We start from the raw sequence: 19,347 nt of genomic DNA on the forward strand, positions 1-19,347 counted from the left end.
CATAGGTCCCCTACGTCAAACAAAAAGTGGGAATAAGTATTTATTAGCAATAATGGATGTGTTGACTAGATTTCCAGAGGCAATCCCATTATGCAATATCACAGCAAAAGGGTTGTAGAAGAATTACTTAATATTTCTTTACTAGATACGGACTAACAATAGAGATCCAGTCAGATCAAGGATCAAACTTCACATCCAACCTATTCAAGGAGATTATGGATAATTTGGGAATAAAGCAATTTAAATCTACTGCGTACCATTCTGAATTGAAGAGAGCGCTAGAGTGATGTCATCAGACATTAAAGACCATGTTGATGGCTTATGGTCAGGATTATCCAGATGATTGGGATAAGGGAGTTCCGTTTGTACTTTTTGCAATCAGAAATGCACCAAATAAATCAACCAAATTCAGTCCATTTTGAAGTAATTTTTGGGCATGAAGTAAGAGGACTGTTAAAATTGATTAATGAGAAATTAATAAGTCAGAATTCAGAGACCACCCATTTGGACTATGTGTCACATTTTAGAGAACGATTAAATAGAGCTGGAGAGTTGGCTGGAGAGCATTTAAAAGTATCACAGCATACAATGAAACAAGAAGTGAATAAGAAATCACAAATTCGCAATTTTGCAATTGGGGATAAGGTATTGGTGTTACTTCCAGTAACAGGTGAGCCTTTAAAAGCAAGGTTTCGTGGACCTTATCAAATCGAGAGGAAATTGAGTAAGGTGAACTACGTGAGAAGGACTTCAGACAGGAAGAAGTCTCAAAAATGTGTATTGTGGATATGCTCAAAAGGTATTTTGATAGAGAAGGAAAGCAAGAGGAGAAGGTGTTAATGATTACAGCACAGAAGGATGAACCAAGTTCAGAGGATTCTGAATTGGACATTCCTCAAATCAAATTGGACAATGAGGAAGTTGGGTTAAATTGTTGAGTTACCTTCCACAAGAAAATTCAAATGACCTGGAAGAGTTTTTATTATCACATGGGGAGATATGCGGAATTAAACTGAGAAGTGCTAACCTAATTGTACATGATGCAGATATAGGAGATGCTGTTCCAATTAAGCAACATCCTTATAGGCATAACCCTCTAAAGTTGGCACAGGTTCAGAAGGAGATGGAGTGCAAGCTCCAGGTAGCATAATCAAAGTGAGCTACAATGACTGGAGCTCACCCATAGTCATGGTGCCAAAGCCAGATGGTATCCACTGGTTATGTGTGGGCTGTCGCAAAGTCAATACCATTATAAAGTGGAACTTTTCCAATTTCCACCTTTGCTAGAAACAAGTATAGCCTGGCAAAGCCTAAAATACAGTTAGCGAGTAGGAGAACTCAGTGTGGGAATTCACTCTGTGTTCCCTCGAACATTTTCATTTATTGCAATTTTAACCTTTTAATGGGGAACAAGTAGTAATAATCTATCAATGTCGTTTTTGCTGTGCTGCATAAATGAATCTCATTGATCCACCAAGTACTTGAAATCTCTGCAGTTTGTAATTTTTATTCGTTTGTAAAAATGAAAGGTTTATGCACAAATTGCATACCCCAGTCAGTTGCCTGATCATTCATGTTATATTAATAATCTGGCATCCCACAGGTTCACAAATACATTATTCAAGCATCAATTCTTTACAGAAGCTGGCCACTAACTGAAAGTGAATTAGCTTTTGCTGAATCGCAGAAGGATATGGACATCGAACTTGCAGGTAAAGTAACATACTGTCATTCTGATCATTTACTTGGAGGAACAGATGTGCATTGCAAAATGCCAAGTAATAGCAAGTTTAATTCCTGCATTGTTTTCGTCTCTGTAGCTTATAATTGTGCAAAAACAGGTAAAATCTGTAATCCTACCTCTCGATAATTTATAAAACAAATCAAATTTACCAGTCCTATTGCAGTTGGAAGCTCTCTGACTTGGCTTGTTAAAGTGTCACATTTCCACCTGTTCTTCAGCTCTTTCATGAAAACATGAGGTTGCAATGGCAATCATTCTCTAATGAACATGATTGTCTACCTAGGAAATTCTGTGTCACTGGTTATGCATTCTATTGGTCTTTGGATAGCTGATGAATCCAATACTAGAACTGCATCTCTGACTACATATTTGGTAGGTGTTTCCAGGAGGTGGAATTGGACCTTGGCCTTGACATCATTGGCATTCCTTTCTTCAGCTGTTTTTCCATACTTATTATTGCTGTCAGATGTTCTCAAAAATTCATAGAATCATAGAATCCCTACGGTGTGAAGGCAGGCTGTTCAGCCCATTGAGTCCACACTGACCCTCTGAAGACCATCCCACCCAGATGTACTACTTCCCTGTATTTCCTATGGCTAATCCACTTGGATGCTATGGGCAATTTAGTTCGGCCAATCCATGTAACTTGGACTGTGGGAAGAAACCAGAATACCTGGAGGAAACCTATGAAGACACAGGTAGGGTGTGCAAACTCCACACAGACAATCGCCCAAGGTGAAATTGAACATGTGTCCCTGGTGCTCTGAGGCAGCAGTACTAACCACTGAGCCACCATGCCACCCTTCCTACAGGGATTGTATACCTTCACACAAGAGTTTCCTCCAAATCAGTTTATTCTGAACGAGGATATCCTATGCATTGATATCTATGTTGTATTTCTTGAAATAAGTCTCAGGGAGTGTTTGAAACACGACCTCTGTCCTTCTCTTGTTAAAGTACCTTCCTTGAGATTGGCAAAAAAGATTTGCTTTAATAGTCAGAACTAGTGGCCGGCCCAGCGGAGTTGGTTTTGGATAATCATGGCCTTGATACTGGTGCTGTTAGCTGCTTCAAGGACACTAATGTTAGCATACCTATCCTCCCAGTAGATGTAGAGAATCCATCTCAAACAATGCTGATGATACTTCTCAAGGGTCTTGAGGTGGTGTCTATACATAGTCCAAGTTATGGAGCCGTACAGAAGAACCGGAATGATGATTGCCTTGTACACAAGGATCTTAGTGTCAGCATGGATATCACAATCATCAAACATTCTCATCCTTAGGGGTCCAAAGGTGGCACTCGCAGATTTGATGCAATATTATATCTCCACCTCATTGTCAGCCTTAGGCGAGAGGTAGCTTCCCAGGTACGGGAAATGTTTCAGAGGATTTCTCCATTAATCTCAATGGAGAGATTGACCAGAACCTGACCTGGAACTAGATGGTAAAGGATTTAAATGTTTTTGAAGTTGAAGCTAAGACAAATTCTTTGGTCTGCTTCCACGAGCACTTTAAGTGAGGCTTGAGAATTCGCTTCTGAGAGAGCAGAGATGACATTGTCATTTGCAAATTGAAGTTCCACAAGCAAGACAGTGTTGTTTTCACTTTGGATTTCAAACAGTTGTGGTTGAAAAGTTTTTCATCCATCTTGTAGACAATCTCCACAATACAGGGAAGCTTGTTCTTGATAAGATGAAGAGTGTTAGGGATGAAGTTGAAGAAAAGGGTGGAGGCGATGGCACATCCAGCTTGACCCCTGTCTTGACCTCAGGATTTTGTCATATCATCATTGGTGAGGATTGTCATCACATTCCTGTCATGTAGGAGACACAGGATGTTGATGAATTTCTCTGATAACCTAGCCTTTGACAGGATCTTCCTTAGCACTTCCCAATTGACTGAGTCAGAGGCTATGGTCAGGTTGATGAAAACCACATAGAGTGTGGTGTTGTTCCTGACATTTGTCTTGGACTTGGCAAGCAGTGAAGATCATGTCTATCGTTGCACTCTTTGGTCAGAAACCACACTGTCTTCCCAAAACTGGGAGAAGGAGCTGAGTGAGGATTCAGGCAGTATTCTTCCAGTGATGGAGAATAGGGAGATTCCTTTGTAATTCCCAGTACACCTTGTCTCCTTTGTTGAAGACAGTGGCAATGGCAGCATTCCTGAGATTGGCAGAGATTTTGTCTTTTTGTCCCAGATTTTAAGTAGCAGTTGATGAAGATGAAGGGTAAGCTCTGCTCCTCCAATTTTCAAAATCTCTACTGGAATCCCATCTACTCCTACAGCTTCTCTATTCTTCATGTGTTTAACGGAGGCTTCAGCTTCTGCCACACTAGTTGGGAGTCCAAGATCATCTTTGATAGGATGTTGGGGATGTCTTCAAATACATGCTCAATGATTGTTTCATGGTGTAGGAGTTCTTTGAAGTGTTCTCTCCATTGGAAACTGATGTTTTCTCTGAATCTGAAAAGGGTGTCATACTTCCTCCACACCAGTTGAGGCTGATGGTTTTGAGTCCATATATTGCCTTTATGGCACTGAAGAAACCCCGGATGTCGTGTTTATCAATAAGGAGTTGCAGATACTTAGCTTTCTCAGTCTACCATTGCCTTTTATTTCCCTAGTTCCTCTTTGTAACTTGGATTTTGCTGTTTGGTGATAGCTCCTGTTTGCCTCACTCGTGGCGATGTTTGCCAGACATGGAGAGCTTTCCTCTTCTTGTCAATGATGTGGTCATTCTCATTGAACCAGTCTTGGTAATTCTTGATCTTGTGGCCAAAGGTTTCTTTACAGCATGAGATGATGGCTATCTTCAGCTCTTTCCAGATTTCCTTTATCCCAATAAAATTAACTCTGGCAATTTTGGTGAAGACATTGTTAAAAGTTTGCTAGTCTGCTTGGCTCTTGAAGCAGCTCAATGTTAAGATGTTTTTCTGAACTCTTTATTCAGCTGCTTCTGGTAGTATTTAATGAACACTGGGGAGCAGATGAATCGGTTGACTGTCTAGCAGTCATCTGCATTGATCATTGCTTTGGTAATGAGGACATATGTTAGGTCTCGGGATCAAACAGTGGTATAATCGATCATGCGTGAGTCCTTTGATTGTAGACGCGTCCAAGAAGTCTTGAACTTTTGGTGGAACAATGTGTTCGTGATAATCAGTTGGTGTTCTGCATATTTGGTGAGGAGGAGAATCCCATTGGTGTTGTAATTCCCAACTCCTTCCTTTCCAGTGATTCTTTTCCAGAATTGTGTATCTGGCATTGAAATCTGAAAGGAGGATAATTTTATCTTCCTTAAAGATGTTGGCGCTATATCAGAATCTGATGTCAGTATTTTAAAATGGCAAAATCCAATTTACCAGTCCTACTACAGCTGGAGTCTCTCTGACACAGCTTGTTCAATAGGACTCCATCCCTTCAGCTAGGCAAAAGTGAGGACTGCAGATGCTGGAAACCAGAATTTAGATCAGCGTGATGCTGGAAAAGCACAGCAGTCAGACAGCATCCGAGGAGCAGGAAAATCGACGTTTCAGGCAAAAGCCCTTCCTTTTGAAGGGCTTTTGCCTGAAACGTCGATTTTCCTGCTCCTCGGATGCTCCATCCCTTCAGTTGTTGTCTGCTCCTAAATGATCCTTTCCACTATGAATTGACAATGCCTGCCATATTTCCGCCACTCTCAGGCATCACTCAAGCTCATATGATGTTCTCAATTTCAAGCTCATCAATCACTCTTACCTCATTTACTACCAGTGACAAGGTGGCTCAGTGATTAGCACTGCTGTCTCACAGTGCCAGGGACCTCGAGTCGATTCCAGCCTTGGGTAACAGTCTTTGTCAAAATTGCATGTCTGCATGGGTTTCTTCCAGGTGCTCTGGTTTCCTCCCAGAGTCCGAAGATGTGCGGGTTAGGTTACTCATAGTATCCAGGAATGTACAGGCTAGCCCGGTTAGCCGTGGGAAATGCAGGGATAAAGTAAGAGGTTGAGTCTGTGTAGGATGTTCTTTGGAGGGTTGGTGTGGACTCAATTTGCCAAATGGCCTGCTTTCACTCTGTAAGGATTCTATGATTTCATTTCGGAGCTTCATTGCCTGTTTGTCTATTCTCACCCTTTGGCATCTTCCATGCCTGCTCACCTACTTTTACCTTACCAATCTCGATATCCCAAAAGTTGTTTTTGATCTAATCTGTACTGTACTTGCCCTGCCTTTTGACCTACACTAAAACCAGTTTATTCTTGATTCTTCACCTGTCTCAAACTGTAATCAAATCATTAGTTAACATGCTTACTGCACTGAAAATAAATTGCAATCAATAAGTGGGTTGAAGAGCGTATGCATTATAGTACCAGCAGGGGAAGCGGAATAAATTGTAGGTGGATAAGGAAGATTTGGGAAGCGAGGGTTTGAAATGAAGTGCAAAACTAATGAGAGCAAATGACAATCAAAGTATCAGATAAAGAAGCTCATGGTGATGAGGCACTTCTGGCCAGCCTCCCATTTCCTACTCTTAGTAAACCTCAGTTCATTCAAAATTCTTCCATCTGTATCTTAACCTATACCAACTGTTGTTCACACAGCATCATTGTGTTGCTGACTTTTACTGGAGTCTGGTCCAGCAACGCCTTGCTTTTAAAATTTTCAACTTTGCATTCAAATTCTACCCATGCCCCACATTGTAACCCTCTCCAACCCTGATTTGCTCTAGGACCTCTGCATTCATCCATTTTTAGTATTTTCTGCATCGCAGATTTCCTTTGCCCCATCACTGACAGCTGCACCTTTAGAATTCCTATCCTAAACCGCATCATGTCTCGGAATTCCTCTCTTCTAAAGCTCTTCTGAAGATCTAGGGATGCCATATAGATACAATATAAATGCAAGTTATTGTTTTAAAGCCCTATAGTAACTACATTTGTTTTCTTTCTCAAATGATTTTTCCTGAACATGTTGATGTTAACATCACATACTAAGGCAGAGTTGGGCATGAAGAGCAACTATTTTGCATTTTTGCTGCTCAACTACAAGTGTACCACCTGTGATGAGCAATATAAATGGAACAAATCCATCCACCTTGATTTATAGTGATTTTCAATTGAAACTATTTGACTAAAATGCTTGGAACAATGAAGTAATTCATCCTACAAACAGACAGGAGTAATTTATTTGTCGGTTTCTGATAAATTGGATTATTTAACATGACTTCCATAGATTATGGCGACTGTGGCTTTTTTTTGCATCTGTTCACAAACATTTTAGAGGTATAGTATACATAATAGTCAAAAGAGACCAAGGGCATTTCTCTGGACCCACTTTTCCACAAAACCACCACAATTGTCAGTACCCGTAGAACCCACCTCTTCCTAGTTTTTCACCCCAAAATCTTATCCAGGCATTACATTCACTTCTATCGCTTACAGTCACTGTTCTATTTCAAGCAACTGACCACTGCATTTTTCCTATCCTCCACTTAATTTGCATTCCTCTATCTTTAAGACTACACCAACATTTCCACTCACATCTCATTCCTATGTGCTCTTCAATCCCAGTATCCTTCAGTTGTTTGTTTTCCAAGAGGCATACATCTTACAAGTGGAGAAATATGGTAGTGATTGTAGCAAGGTCAGTGAGGTGGACCTCATATAATATGAGTTCATCTGATTAGGGCTGTTAATCTGGTCCAATCAAGGAGCCCTGCCTGACAGATAAGAACAGGAGTGTTGTATGCACTTTTTGTTACGTAACTGGATTGGCTTTTTATGTACAAATGTCATTGTTGTTGTCTTGTAATATGTGAAACTGGGATTTGAGGTTTGTCCTCATCTCTCTGTAAACTGGTTGAACGGTAGGGTTTGGGGCCTGGCTTTGCTGCTCCTCTCCCTTGTAAAATTGCTATTGTATACAGCTGTAAATGTCAACTGTTTTTTGTAAACTGTTCTGTAATTGTTTAATAAAATTAAAGAAAAAGAAAAGGAGTGTCAGTGCAGTTAGACGGTAGTGTGGGGGTTTTAAAAAAAACAGAAGTGTCAGATATTCTGCTCATTCTGAGAAAAAAATCAGGAGTATCACATGACATGGATGCTGGGGCAAAATAAGCACTATCGCTGTTAGGCAGTAGTGTGGGGAAAATTAAAAAAAAACAAATCCTGTGAGAGCTGGCTGTAGAAAAAAAAGGAGTGTGAGAGGTTCTGTTCACTCAGAGGGAGCTGGATCAGAGGGAGCTGGATCAGTGTTAAGGACTCTCCATAAAAATAGAACAGGACTGTCAGACATCCTGCTCACTCTGAGAGCTTATTCTGAGGAAACTGGATCACTGTCAAGGACTCTCCATGTGTAAATCAAGAGTGAATTGGTGATGTATTACCAGCCCCTGTGGGGTTATTTCAAGTAGCATTAGAGGCACTTAAGCAACTCCAAGGAAAACTCCTGACATAATTTCTCAAGTGAATCAAGCTGGTCACCTGCTCCAATGGTTGGATGATTCGTAATTGTTTCAAAGAAGTGAAGACTGGAAAAGTTAGGCAATATGCTTTCCTACTTATAATACTTTCCTTCATGTTTAGATCCACTTTATATTGAATCTATATATATACAGAACAACTTTGATTACCTGAACGAGACGGGCGGGGAGTATTTTGTTTGGATGACGGTTTTACGGGACCTTGAGATCTTGTTTGGATAATCCGAAATTTGGATAATTGACATTACGGATAACCAAATTTATTTTTACGAAACTGTCTGTGTAGAGTTTGCACATTCTCCCCATGTCTGCGTGAGTTTCCACCGGGTGCTCCAGTTTCCTCTCACAATCCAAGGATGTGCAGGTTCAATGAATTGGCCATGTTAAATTGCCCATAATGTTCAGGGATGTGTAGGTTAGGTGCATTAGTCAGGGGTAAATGTACAGTAGTAAGGGAATGGGTCTGGATGGGCTACTGTTTGGAGGGTCGGTGTGGACATGTTGGGCCAAAGAGCTTGCTCCCATGCTGTAGGGATTCTATCGTTCTATCATTCTTGAGTTTTATTTTTCTTAACCTACAATGCCACCTATAGTATGAATTTGCCATTTCCTCTGCTCTGGGCTGAGTTGAAATAGTTCCAAACCTTAGATATCACTGATTAAATGAAAATAGGCATGCAAGAAATCTAAAAGTGAGTTTAATATTTTCAGTTGTGAATGGGGTCTTCAGTAATACTCAAACAAACCTGAAGAGAAATCAAGCAGAACCTGCCAAGGAATGTTTAAATGCTTGTATCCTTGATGTTAGTTGGTGTGACTTAATTTATTTTAAGCATTTGAAGTGATCACATTTTTAAGATGGCTTTAGGTTGAGTAACTGGTGTCCACATGCCTGCCTGCAGCTCCCATCAGTATTCTAGGGTCCTTGCTGAGGATGGAAACATACATGTCAGCTACGTGAAAGTCAGACATCTCCTGCAGACTCAATTCAGCATATTTTCCAAGATCGCAACCCTCCCAACATATGTTGTTTAAATCTTCACCTGACAACTGCTTATGTATAAATACAGAAAATCTTTGTTCTGAATAGTAAATTACTGTGACTTATTGTTCCAGTATTAAATATCTGATTACTCATGCATAATGATTATCATGAAATGAGCTGAAAATATTGAGCATCCACATTGTCATTTTGTTCCTGTCGCTGTATGTACATTTGCTTTTAAGAGAGGACTATTGATTCTACTTTTCCTGACACTGAAGAGATAAAGCCCCAAACAGCCAAACATAGCAGGAAAGGAAAGGAGAAGGATAAAGGAGGGAAAGAGAAAAGTGCACCATCCAAGCCAGAGATTCCGGTACATTTTTTTAAAATGATCATCTTGTTCATTTGTGGAATGGAGGGAACATGGGGTTTTTGTCCTCTTAAAATACATTTCACAAGAAAAGGCCATCGGTGCTAAGTAAAGAACAAAGAACTGAAAACAACAAATTCTGGATGTCACAGCAGGTCAGGCAGCATCCGTGGAGATAGCACAAGCTAACGTTTTGAAGATGCTGCCCGACCTGCTGTGATTCGCGGTGTTTTTTTTATTTTCAGTACAGATTCCAGTATCTGTAGTAACTTGTTCCTAAAGAGTGAAGAATTTGTGTTGATATGGTGTCTCTCATGATCTCAGGGCATTCCAAGGTGCTCAACAGACAATATGGATTTTTAATAGAAAATCAATATAATGTATAATTATAATAGTAATACCACAGCCGATGTGTGAACAGCAAGTTCCCTTCAGAAAGCAATGTGATACTAACCAGATGATTAATTGTCGAATAAAAATTGGGCCCTGCTTTGCTTCAAAACAGTACTCATAACGACTTTTGTACTGACGTGGGAGAGCATGCAAGGCCTTATTTGAGAAACAATTCCTCCAAAAGTACAGTACACCCTCATAGTGTCAGCATAGATGTTGGTACTTACATATCAACAGTGAAATAGTAAAAATGTTCATTGGCTACACAGGGAGGAAATGAAATAGCAGCATAGGAGCAGAAAACAATACAGTTCCTCAAGTCTGTTCTCCTATTTAACATGATCAAGCACATCTTCAACCAAGTTCCAGATATATTAGTTCTCTTTTCTTTTTATCCCTTTTTATCATTAGATAACAAGAACTATAAGTAGTAAAAGGATAAATAGTTAATGCTGGTTTGAGGAGAGAAATTTGAATAGACTTTTAAAGATGACATAAGAAAGGTTTGGAGTGGTATGGACCAGGAGCAGGCAGTTGGGACCAGTTAGTTTGGGATTATTTTCAGCATGGACTGGTTGGATTGAAGGCTCTCTTTCTATGCTAAATGACTCTATGACTCCCTGAGGAGAGAGTTATCATATAGGATGGTTTAGGATGAGTGCTAAGGCCTTGCTGAAAAACCTTCCACTGATTATTCTTTTAGGGGGAGAGGGTTGGAGGGTATTCATAAGAAACAACAAGAGAATATCAAAATACTTGAGCTTGGATTTATGGTGAGTTAGAACGAAATGGAGACCCTTATAGTAGGCCTGGCTCTGGAAAAAAGTTGCTATAGAGACTGGAGTAAATGGCCAGTGACTTTTCAGATTGGTTTTCTAGCTATGGTCCTCAAAATGTTAATATAAAAAGCAGTTTGGTTAATCATGTACAGCTGGTGTATGGGTAAAAAGGTAACCGTGGTCTTCTTTAGGATTTTGGAAGTCAAAGGAGCCATTTATAATTTTTCTGCAAATGATATAGTATTTTTACCTTTTTTTGCTTTCCCAGGAATTCTGGTTGTAGATGAGGTGGTGCACACGGTTACATTGATGATACAGAGCATAAATGGTTTTATGGGCTTTCATTGCCATCTCTTTATGGCTTGCATTGTAATTTTGTACTAACAAAAGCAAAATGCAATAGATGCTAGATATTGAAAATTAAAATAGAAAGTACTATAAGTATTAAGCAGGTCTGAAAACATCTGTGGAGAGAAACAAAGTTAACAATTGAGGTCATTGATCCATCACTGGCTCTGATCTACTCATCTTGTGGCTGAGCTCAAACTGATTCACATATTTTGTTACATTACCACAGTGATTACATTACAAAAGTCTACATTAGCAATTGAGATGATCTTCTTTTCATTTATTGTTCTTGTTTTAACCGTTCTCCTACTTACTGATGTTTAATAGGTATGTGTTGCAATATTTGATGTGGAAATTAACCGATTTTGTTTCATTTCTAAGGTGCAGCAAATTGATTTAACAAAACCTCACTTTACACTTCATTATGTCACTGAGTATGGTGAAAGTGATTGTTTTGACATCAAGAAAGACACCGAACGACAAGATGAAATTCAGGCTATGAAACGAGCTTGGGAAGCTGCAGAACCTGGAAGGGCTTTCAAAGTAATCCACTGTGAACTAACTAACATTTTTAATTTCTAAAGTGGTGTTCTTTATATCTCTATATGGTAATGATGCATGTAAAAATATTTAACTCTTTAGGAAATAGCACTCTTCGTGACCTCTGAGTATCCCAAACTGCATCACAAAAAAGGCATGAAGTACTGTCCTATAGGCAAACATGGCAGCCAATTTACTTACATCAAAATGCCCCAAACAACATAGAGTAATAACCAGCTCATGTGTTTCTAATTTTATTAGTTAAGGGGTAAATATTTACAAACTCCCTTGCTGTATTTTGAAATGGTGCCATGCTATCTCTTACACAATTTCTGAAAGGAGAGACGAGGCCTCTACTTAATGTCTTAAGTGAAAGGTAAAAATGGCACTCTAACGGTTCAGCACGTCCTGAAGACTGCAGTGCGGTGTAAGCCATAGATTTCATAGGTATGTGTTGCAATAGCTCACATTTCTGCTTTGAGGTTTGGTACGATCCTCTGATTCAGGTAAGTGTGCTATCACTGGGCCATGTTGCATTTCCAACAGGAACCGTATGCTTGGAGATTTGAGGCTTCATCAATGCAGCTGCTGGGTTTAGTCACTAGACTTTGACAGATTGTTTACAATTAGGACTTGATCTCATACTGTTGTCGGTGAGTCTTTTCAGCACAAATTCAAAAGATCTAAAGTTGAAGTAAGCTGAGCTTGTACACTGATTCAAAACTCAGGGGTTTTGATTTTGTCCCACAGTTAGTGAGTCCACTGACAGAAGAAGTCAGGAATATAGAACAGTAAAGATAAGGCCACTGAACCTGATCATGTGATGTCAAGCTCATTATTATGCATGACAAGAACCCTTGTCATCTGAACCCCATGCAGGAGAAGGAATTATATTTGAACGGCAGAAGGCTTTGTTTAAAATCTGAAATGCGATATTGCAATCTTCCTGAGTGAGGACTGCAAATAAATTAGACATCTTTGTCAGACATATAAACACCATACTGGAAAACTTTTGAGAGTGCACATAGAAAAAAGAATCTCCATCTTTGTAAAAGTTCATTTCGTGTCATTGACTGATTCAGCTGTGTTTAGAGATGCCACTATCCATTCACAGCAGCAACCCACAGTTCAGTAGGACCTCATTGAGCCAATTCCTTCAGGTGATTTGGGAACACAGAGCAAGTCTACTTCCAGCTGACAACCACAAGAAGCCTGATTGAACCAAATGGACTGGACAGAGGCCACTGAGAAACAAAGCAGCGAGAGACTCCATCTAAGGGACTGGGTCCAGTGTAAAAAAGGGATAAATGACCTCCTCTGAACTGCAAAGATGAGTTTGAGTCTAATATATGCCAAGAAATGAATGAAAGATAGTGGGAAAAGTCAGGGCATTGAATGATTAAAGGCTCATGTTGAGGTATAGTGTGTTACCCTGATCAATTTCCAGTGTTGCATAGCTACAAATGTAGCTTGAACATAACTACATTTCCTGAGAGTGTACAGGTTGGAAGAGCAGTGTACAACCTGACCCCTCGTGTGACCAGGAGCCATTCTGGCAGTGAGTTATTCTCCTCAGCATCACTGGAAACCAAATTTTTCTCCACTGATGCTTATAGGAACAAAAGAACCACTGTGCCAGGGAGCAATCCAAGACCAGTGATAGACAGCTAGCGATTCATCCCCTGACAGAGGCAGAGTTGGAAGCCCTGAAGTTGGCAGGGAAGCAGGACACATAGCCAATGGCTGATCTGAGTTCAGATTGAGCAGTGTGGAGAGTGATGAGGAATTGCACTCATCCATCTCTGCCATAACCATGGCAACCTGTTGCATCCATGAAGGGCAATGACCCTTAACAGCAGCATTCCAATAATTGTTTTTATGCTTCATTTGCATTGTTGACTGCCACAGAGAATATTGACTAGGATCTATGTGATACTTCTGACACCTTTCCACAGAATAATAGTCCAGATGACTCTAAGGACATAACAACATACCTGAACCATGCATCTGGCACCTGCACCGATACATAATTTAGCTCCTACCAAGTTGTGTGCACTGGCCTGGGGTCGCAATCTGGTGGGTACCACATAGTCACACAGATTATGATGAGAGAGGCAGTGGCAGGTGAGACAAAAGATACTCTGAGGGTTTCTGAAGAACAGCTGTCCCCACTTATGAAGGACCTCAGATGACAGCAACACTCAACCATTTGGGAGTTGGAGTGGCAAATGAGAGTGAATCTGATGGAACTACCTCTGGCTTTCAGCATACATAGCTGGGCAGTAGAGGATTCCTTCCACAGAATGGCCTCTCCCACATTTCAGATGGGATAAAATATATGCATCTTCCACAGAGACAGCATTGACTACCACAGAGTAGCAGAACCAGGAGATGACACCATGGATGCCTAGTGACGGAACGACCTTCCAGACCATTACTAGTGCCAGAGGCTCACTGAAGTAGTGAGCTAGTAAGAGGTTTTTGGTGCTCCTGGTCACTTCTACAAGCACACCTTGCCACCAGGGAATGGGACATGCCATGTCACACTAAGAAGTTAGGGAAACTCTGGACCAACACACTCTATGTTGCCAAGAACACTCCAGCTCCAAAGCCAGTGACTGAATCTCTTCCATTGGCAGTGATCATATATGCCCCATCCAGGTTAAGTCCAGTCAAAGGTTACTTGTCCAATCAACAAAGGCCTTGGGACAGAGAGAGCAGCAGCCTGCTCACACCATATCTCCAACTGTCTCAGCACAGCATCCTAAAATTTTTCAAAAGGTTCACTTTCACACAGTCAGGTTGCACTCATGTTTATATTATTATGTTAATGAAGAAGCTTTTTTGTCCCATTATGATGTTGTCTGTTTCATTCAGCACTTTTTTTTGTTCGAAAGTCTCGTAAATTTTTCCCTTCAGTGATGTATGATGTTTAATAGCATGTGTTACAGAGGCACTGGCTGCTTGCAGTCCTCTGTATGATGTCCAAGGTAGAGCATTGTGAATTCTCAGATGAAATGGGCCATCTGTGGAAAACTGTTAAGGCTGTAATTATTAGGTCAATTAATAGTGAGCAGGTGCCTGGAAGCTGGTCAGTATGACGTCATTCATAGCCTTCTGTGTGCTAACATCCATGGTACACACTTCCCTAATAGCCCACTGATGTGGATTCCCTTTCATGTCACTCTCTACTTCCCTGTTTTAGACTTCTTCCTACTTTTCTTCCTCTAAGCAAGTGTTGTCATATCGCTGCATAGAGGTGTTAATACAATGAATAGCACACAATATGATACTTTTACTGTGGAAAAGGAAATGGAAGATATAGACTGTAGGGAAATAGATGGTGACATCTTGCAAAATGTCCAGATTACAGAGGAGAAAGTGCTGGATGTCTTGAAATGGGGAAAGGTGGATAAATCCCCAGGACCTGATCAGGTGTACTCGAAAACTCTGTGGGATGCTAGATAAGTGATTGCTGGGCCTCTTGCTGAGATGTTTGTATCATCGATAGTCACAGGTAAGGTGCCGGAAGACTGGAGGTTGGCAAACGTGGTGCCACTGTTTAAGAAGGGTGGTAAGGACAAGACAGGGATCTATAGACGAGTGAGTCTGACCTCGGTGGGCAAGTTGTTGGAGGGAATCCTGAGGGACAGGATGTACATGTATTTGGAAAGGCAAGGACTGATTCGGGATAGTCAACATGGCTTTGTGCATGGGAAATCATGTCTCACAAGCTTGATTGAGTTTTTTGAAGAAGTAACAAAGAGGATTGATGAGGGCAAACCGGTAGATGTGATCTATATGGACTTTAGTAAGGTATTGGACAAGGTTCCCTATGGGAGACTGATTAGCAAGGATAGATCTCATAGAATACAGGGAGAACTATCCATTTGGATACAGAACTGGCTCAAAGGTAGAAGACAGAGGGTGGTGGTGGAGGGTTTCTTTTCAGACTGGAGGCCTGTGACCAGTGGAGTGCCACAAGGATCGGTGCTGGGTCAGTGTTGGTGAACAAAGAGACCTTGGAGTGCAGGTTCATAGATCCTTGAAAGTGGAGTCGCGGGTAGATACGATACAGTATTGAGTACAGGAGTTGGGAGGTCATTTTGTGGCTGTACAGGACATTGGTTATACTACTGTTGGAATATTGCATGCAATTATGGTCTCCTTCCTATCGGAAAGATGTTGTGAAACTTGAAAGGGTTCAGAAAAGATTGACAAGGATGTTGCCAGAGTTGGAGGATTTGAGCTATAGCGAGAGGCTGAACAGTCTGGGGCTGTATTCCCTGGAGCGTCGCAGGCTGAGGGGTGACTTTATAGAGGTTTACAAAATTATGAGGGGCATGGATAGGGTAAGTAGGCAAAATCTTTTCCCTGAGGTTGAGGAGTCCAGAACTAGAGGGCATAGGTTTAGGGTGAGAGGGGAAAGATATAAAAGAGTCCGAAGGGGCAACTTTTTCACGCAGAGGGTGGTACGGGTATGGAATGAGCTGCCAGAAGAAGTGGTGGAGGCTGATACAATTGCAACATTTAAGAGGCATTTAGATGAGTATCTGAATAGGAAGGGTTTGGCAGCATATGGGCTGGGAGGTGGGACTAGATTGGGTTGGGATATCTGGTCAGCATGGACGGGTTGGACCGAAGGGTCTGCTTCCATGCTGTACATCTCTATGATTCTATTTTACTGGGTCATACTACAAAAGCAGCTTCATAACAAGGTGTGGCAGCGAGAACATAGCTTTGGAAGACCAATGGTTTACTCTATGATGTTGTTTGTTACAGAGTCATACAGCATGCAAACAGTCCCATCTGTCCAGTTCAACCATGCCGATCAGGTTTTCCAAACTAAACTAATCCCACTTGCCTGCATTTAGCCCATGTCCCTCTAAGCCTTTCATATTCATGTATCTGTCCAAATGTCTTTTAAATGTTGTAACTGTACCTGCAACTACTACTTCCTTGGGCAGTTCATTCCACATATGAACCACCCTCTGTGTGAAAGACAGTGCCTTTTAAATCTCTATCCTCTCACCTTAAAATTATTCCCTTTAGTTTTGAACTCCCTTACAGTAGAGAAAAGACCTTTACTATTTATCTTATCTATGCCCCTCATGATTTTATAAACCTTTATAAGGTCACCCTTACCATGCTGCAGTGGGAAAAGGTCCCAGCCTATCCAGCCTCTCCTCATAATTGAAACCCTGCAGCTCCGGTAACATCCTTGCACATCTTTTCTGCAGCCTCTCCATAATGTCTGGCAGTGAACCTCTCTTCAGCCTTATTAGTGTTTTCAGTCCTCTGCTTGGCTGTTCCTGCCAATCTGGATCCTTATGAATTCTCCAGCCCTCTTGAATAGCACATTGGTTATCTGCTTTATGCAATAACGTATGACTGCTTGGGAAATGTTTCAGATGTTACCTGTAGACTACTGAAATGAACCAGCTACGGAAGGTTAAGAGCTGCAGTAATCTATAATGCCATATCATATACCCACTGTATCCCCATGAATTCTGCAGCAGGATGCATAGTTCTGTGATCTGTTCAAGAACTATCTCTCCAACATTTTCAGGTACATTCATGTAAGCACTCACATACCCCTGGAGCCTGCATCTGTATCTGCCTCTCCTTGCTGCCTGGCCTGTGGTTATGCTGTCTCCAATCGCTGCTCCTGCATTGCCTGCACTGGTTCCTGTATGAAAGGGTGTTTCTGTGCAGTGCTGATCACCTCCAGTGCTTGAGGATGAAAGATACAGAGTAAATTACTTCCATTGTGCAATACCCTCTTCTTTAATAGCAGCTTCTGAAATGCCCTTCTTTTAGAGATTCAGATCTTTGGTTTAGTAAGTGGCCTTTAACTTTTGGAACAGACATTTCAGGCTGAGTCACTTCCAGCCAGGCTTCTATACTTAGCAAGAATCACTATTACAAATAATGAGATTCAAGCTACAGGTAAACTATGAACTGTGGACAATTAACTCAAATAGTTGAAATTCAAACCCTCTAATAAAACTTCCTCTACACACACACATATAGACAGATAAAAGCATTGATGTTATGAGTGAAGGGGAAAAGTGAGAACAATGGGGTCACAACGTTCTGTGGTGTTTAAACAATCTTAATGGTTACCTGTGTTAGTTTGGAACCAGATTTTCCACACATGCTGAAATGCCCGTTGGTGGCACATGCATTTTACACTATCGAAAACAGCTGACGGCTTTTAGGTAGATACAGACAACAGAACCTGCTACAGATTTGTTGACCGTACCAATAGCATTGGCTGCACTTAATACATCGTTTTTATTGGCTTTATACTTATGTCCATCCTCAAGTAATGTGTCAGCAATGTGGCCCTTTTCCTTGACCAGAAGATCCTTCGCAAAGGATTTACCTAGTGTGGTGCTGATTACCAACTCAATGAATCTCTCTGACAATTCTTTGGAAAAGTCACTCCTATCCTTTATTGTAGCCTTTCCAAAAAAAACTGGGCAATAGAATCTTAGAATTACTGACTATATGGAATGAATTGGAGTCTGAAAATCTCGAAGTTAATTTTTACCTTGAGATGATCTTTGAGAATTTTCCGGATTTTCTCTAGATCTTTCTGATCATCTACAGAAAAACTAATATTTTACTTCTGTGAAACCCATTTTTGCCAATGGCTATTTACCAGGATTGTGTACTGTTTGATATGTAAAATAGAATGGCAAACATTGTCTGCACAGTTGTAATTCAGTAATTCAGTAAAGATACCAATTGATGTCCTGTCCACTGTATGCATTTGCCTTCCATTTTGTTTTACAGATCTTTATCTTTTTTTTATAGAAGTAGAGTGTAGTGCTTCTGTATTAATATATTTTAAGGACTTTGCTTCACTTCCATTTTTTTCCACTTTATTGCATCTGTTTCCCTTCACTTTATGCTATTGTTGCCTCTTTACAGGCCTTGATTCCTTTAACATTTGTTTTATAAAGGGCAGGATTGGATTTGTAGGTTTCTGTTTGCCATTTATGACAAATAAGGATTGTTGATATTATGTGGACATTTTAAAATTATTTTTGTGTTGATTTGGAGAAAAGAAATTGCAATACCCAACTGAGGTATGGGCATAGATATGCTTTCTTAATGTTTTTATGTCTTGTTTTCTTTGAGGAGAGCTTTGGGGTTATGCTTTCAGGACTATTTAACTACTTTATTTTTGATTGGACAACATCCTCTATTTTTAAAGAGAAAAACAACTTCAGTACAGATCTGTAACCTTTACTTTAGAGTTATTTTTTTTTAAATTTCATCTTTTTTTGGTTTTTAAGTAAAATTTCTTAGAAAATCCTTGTATCTTGAATGACTAATTTTCTAACTAAAAGGAAGTTAGCTCTGTCTGCTTCATAATCAATATTCTATCTATAGGTCTGTATAGTTGTCCATACTGACAGAAACTAATGTTGCTAATTGTCCACATTCTCTATCCAGAGCTGTTGCACAGATGGTCATCAAGTAGTTTTTCAAATATCTGCCATAAAGACACTTCAAATTTGAGACATGCTATTTGGTTGTTGCAGTGCAGTGAGGTTGCCATGTAATCTGCTGGTATGACATTTAGATAGGAAGGTGCCTACAGCAAACTGTCCAACCCTTTGACTGCTGACAGTCAACAGAAGCTGCTTGGCTTTCTGTCTTCCTTGGAACAGCAATACTCTGAGCAGAAAACACCATCTGAGCGGGGTGA

At 40.5% G+C, this 19,347-nt stretch overlaps 1 protein-coding gene across 3 annotated transcripts in view; it reads left to right on the top strand.

Annotated features, from left to right (window-relative positions):
* The window catches only part of adgb (androglobin), a 386,047-nt gene that overhangs the window by 350,090 nt on the left and 16,610 nt on the right, over nt 1-19,347 (top strand). For 2 of the 3 annotated variants that reach the window (XR_015758508.1, XM_087991569.1), the window contains exons 32-34: nt 1,604-1,712; nt 9,437-9,567; nt 11,466-11,627. Coding sequence is in view for 2 of the 3 variants with exons in the window: in XM_087991569.1 (XP_087847695.1) it covers nt 1,604-1,712; nt 9,437-9,567; nt 11,466-11,627 (402 nt within the window). In the remaining variant the exon portion in view is untranslated. The remainder of the gene's footprint in view (nt 1-1,603; nt 1,713-9,436; nt 9,568-11,465; nt 11,628-19,347) is intronic. The other variant, XM_087991570.1, reaches the window with a different exon arrangement.

The sequence above is a fragment of the Chiloscyllium plagiosum genome, unplaced genomic scaffold, assembly GCF_037043375.1.
Source record: "Chiloscyllium plagiosum isolate Xiang-an unplaced genomic scaffold, Cpla_swu_hap1 HiC_scaffold_10, whole genome shotgun sequence".
Lineage (NCBI taxonomy): Eukaryota > Metazoa > Chordata > Chondrichthyes > Orectolobiformes > Hemiscylliidae > Chiloscyllium > Chiloscyllium plagiosum.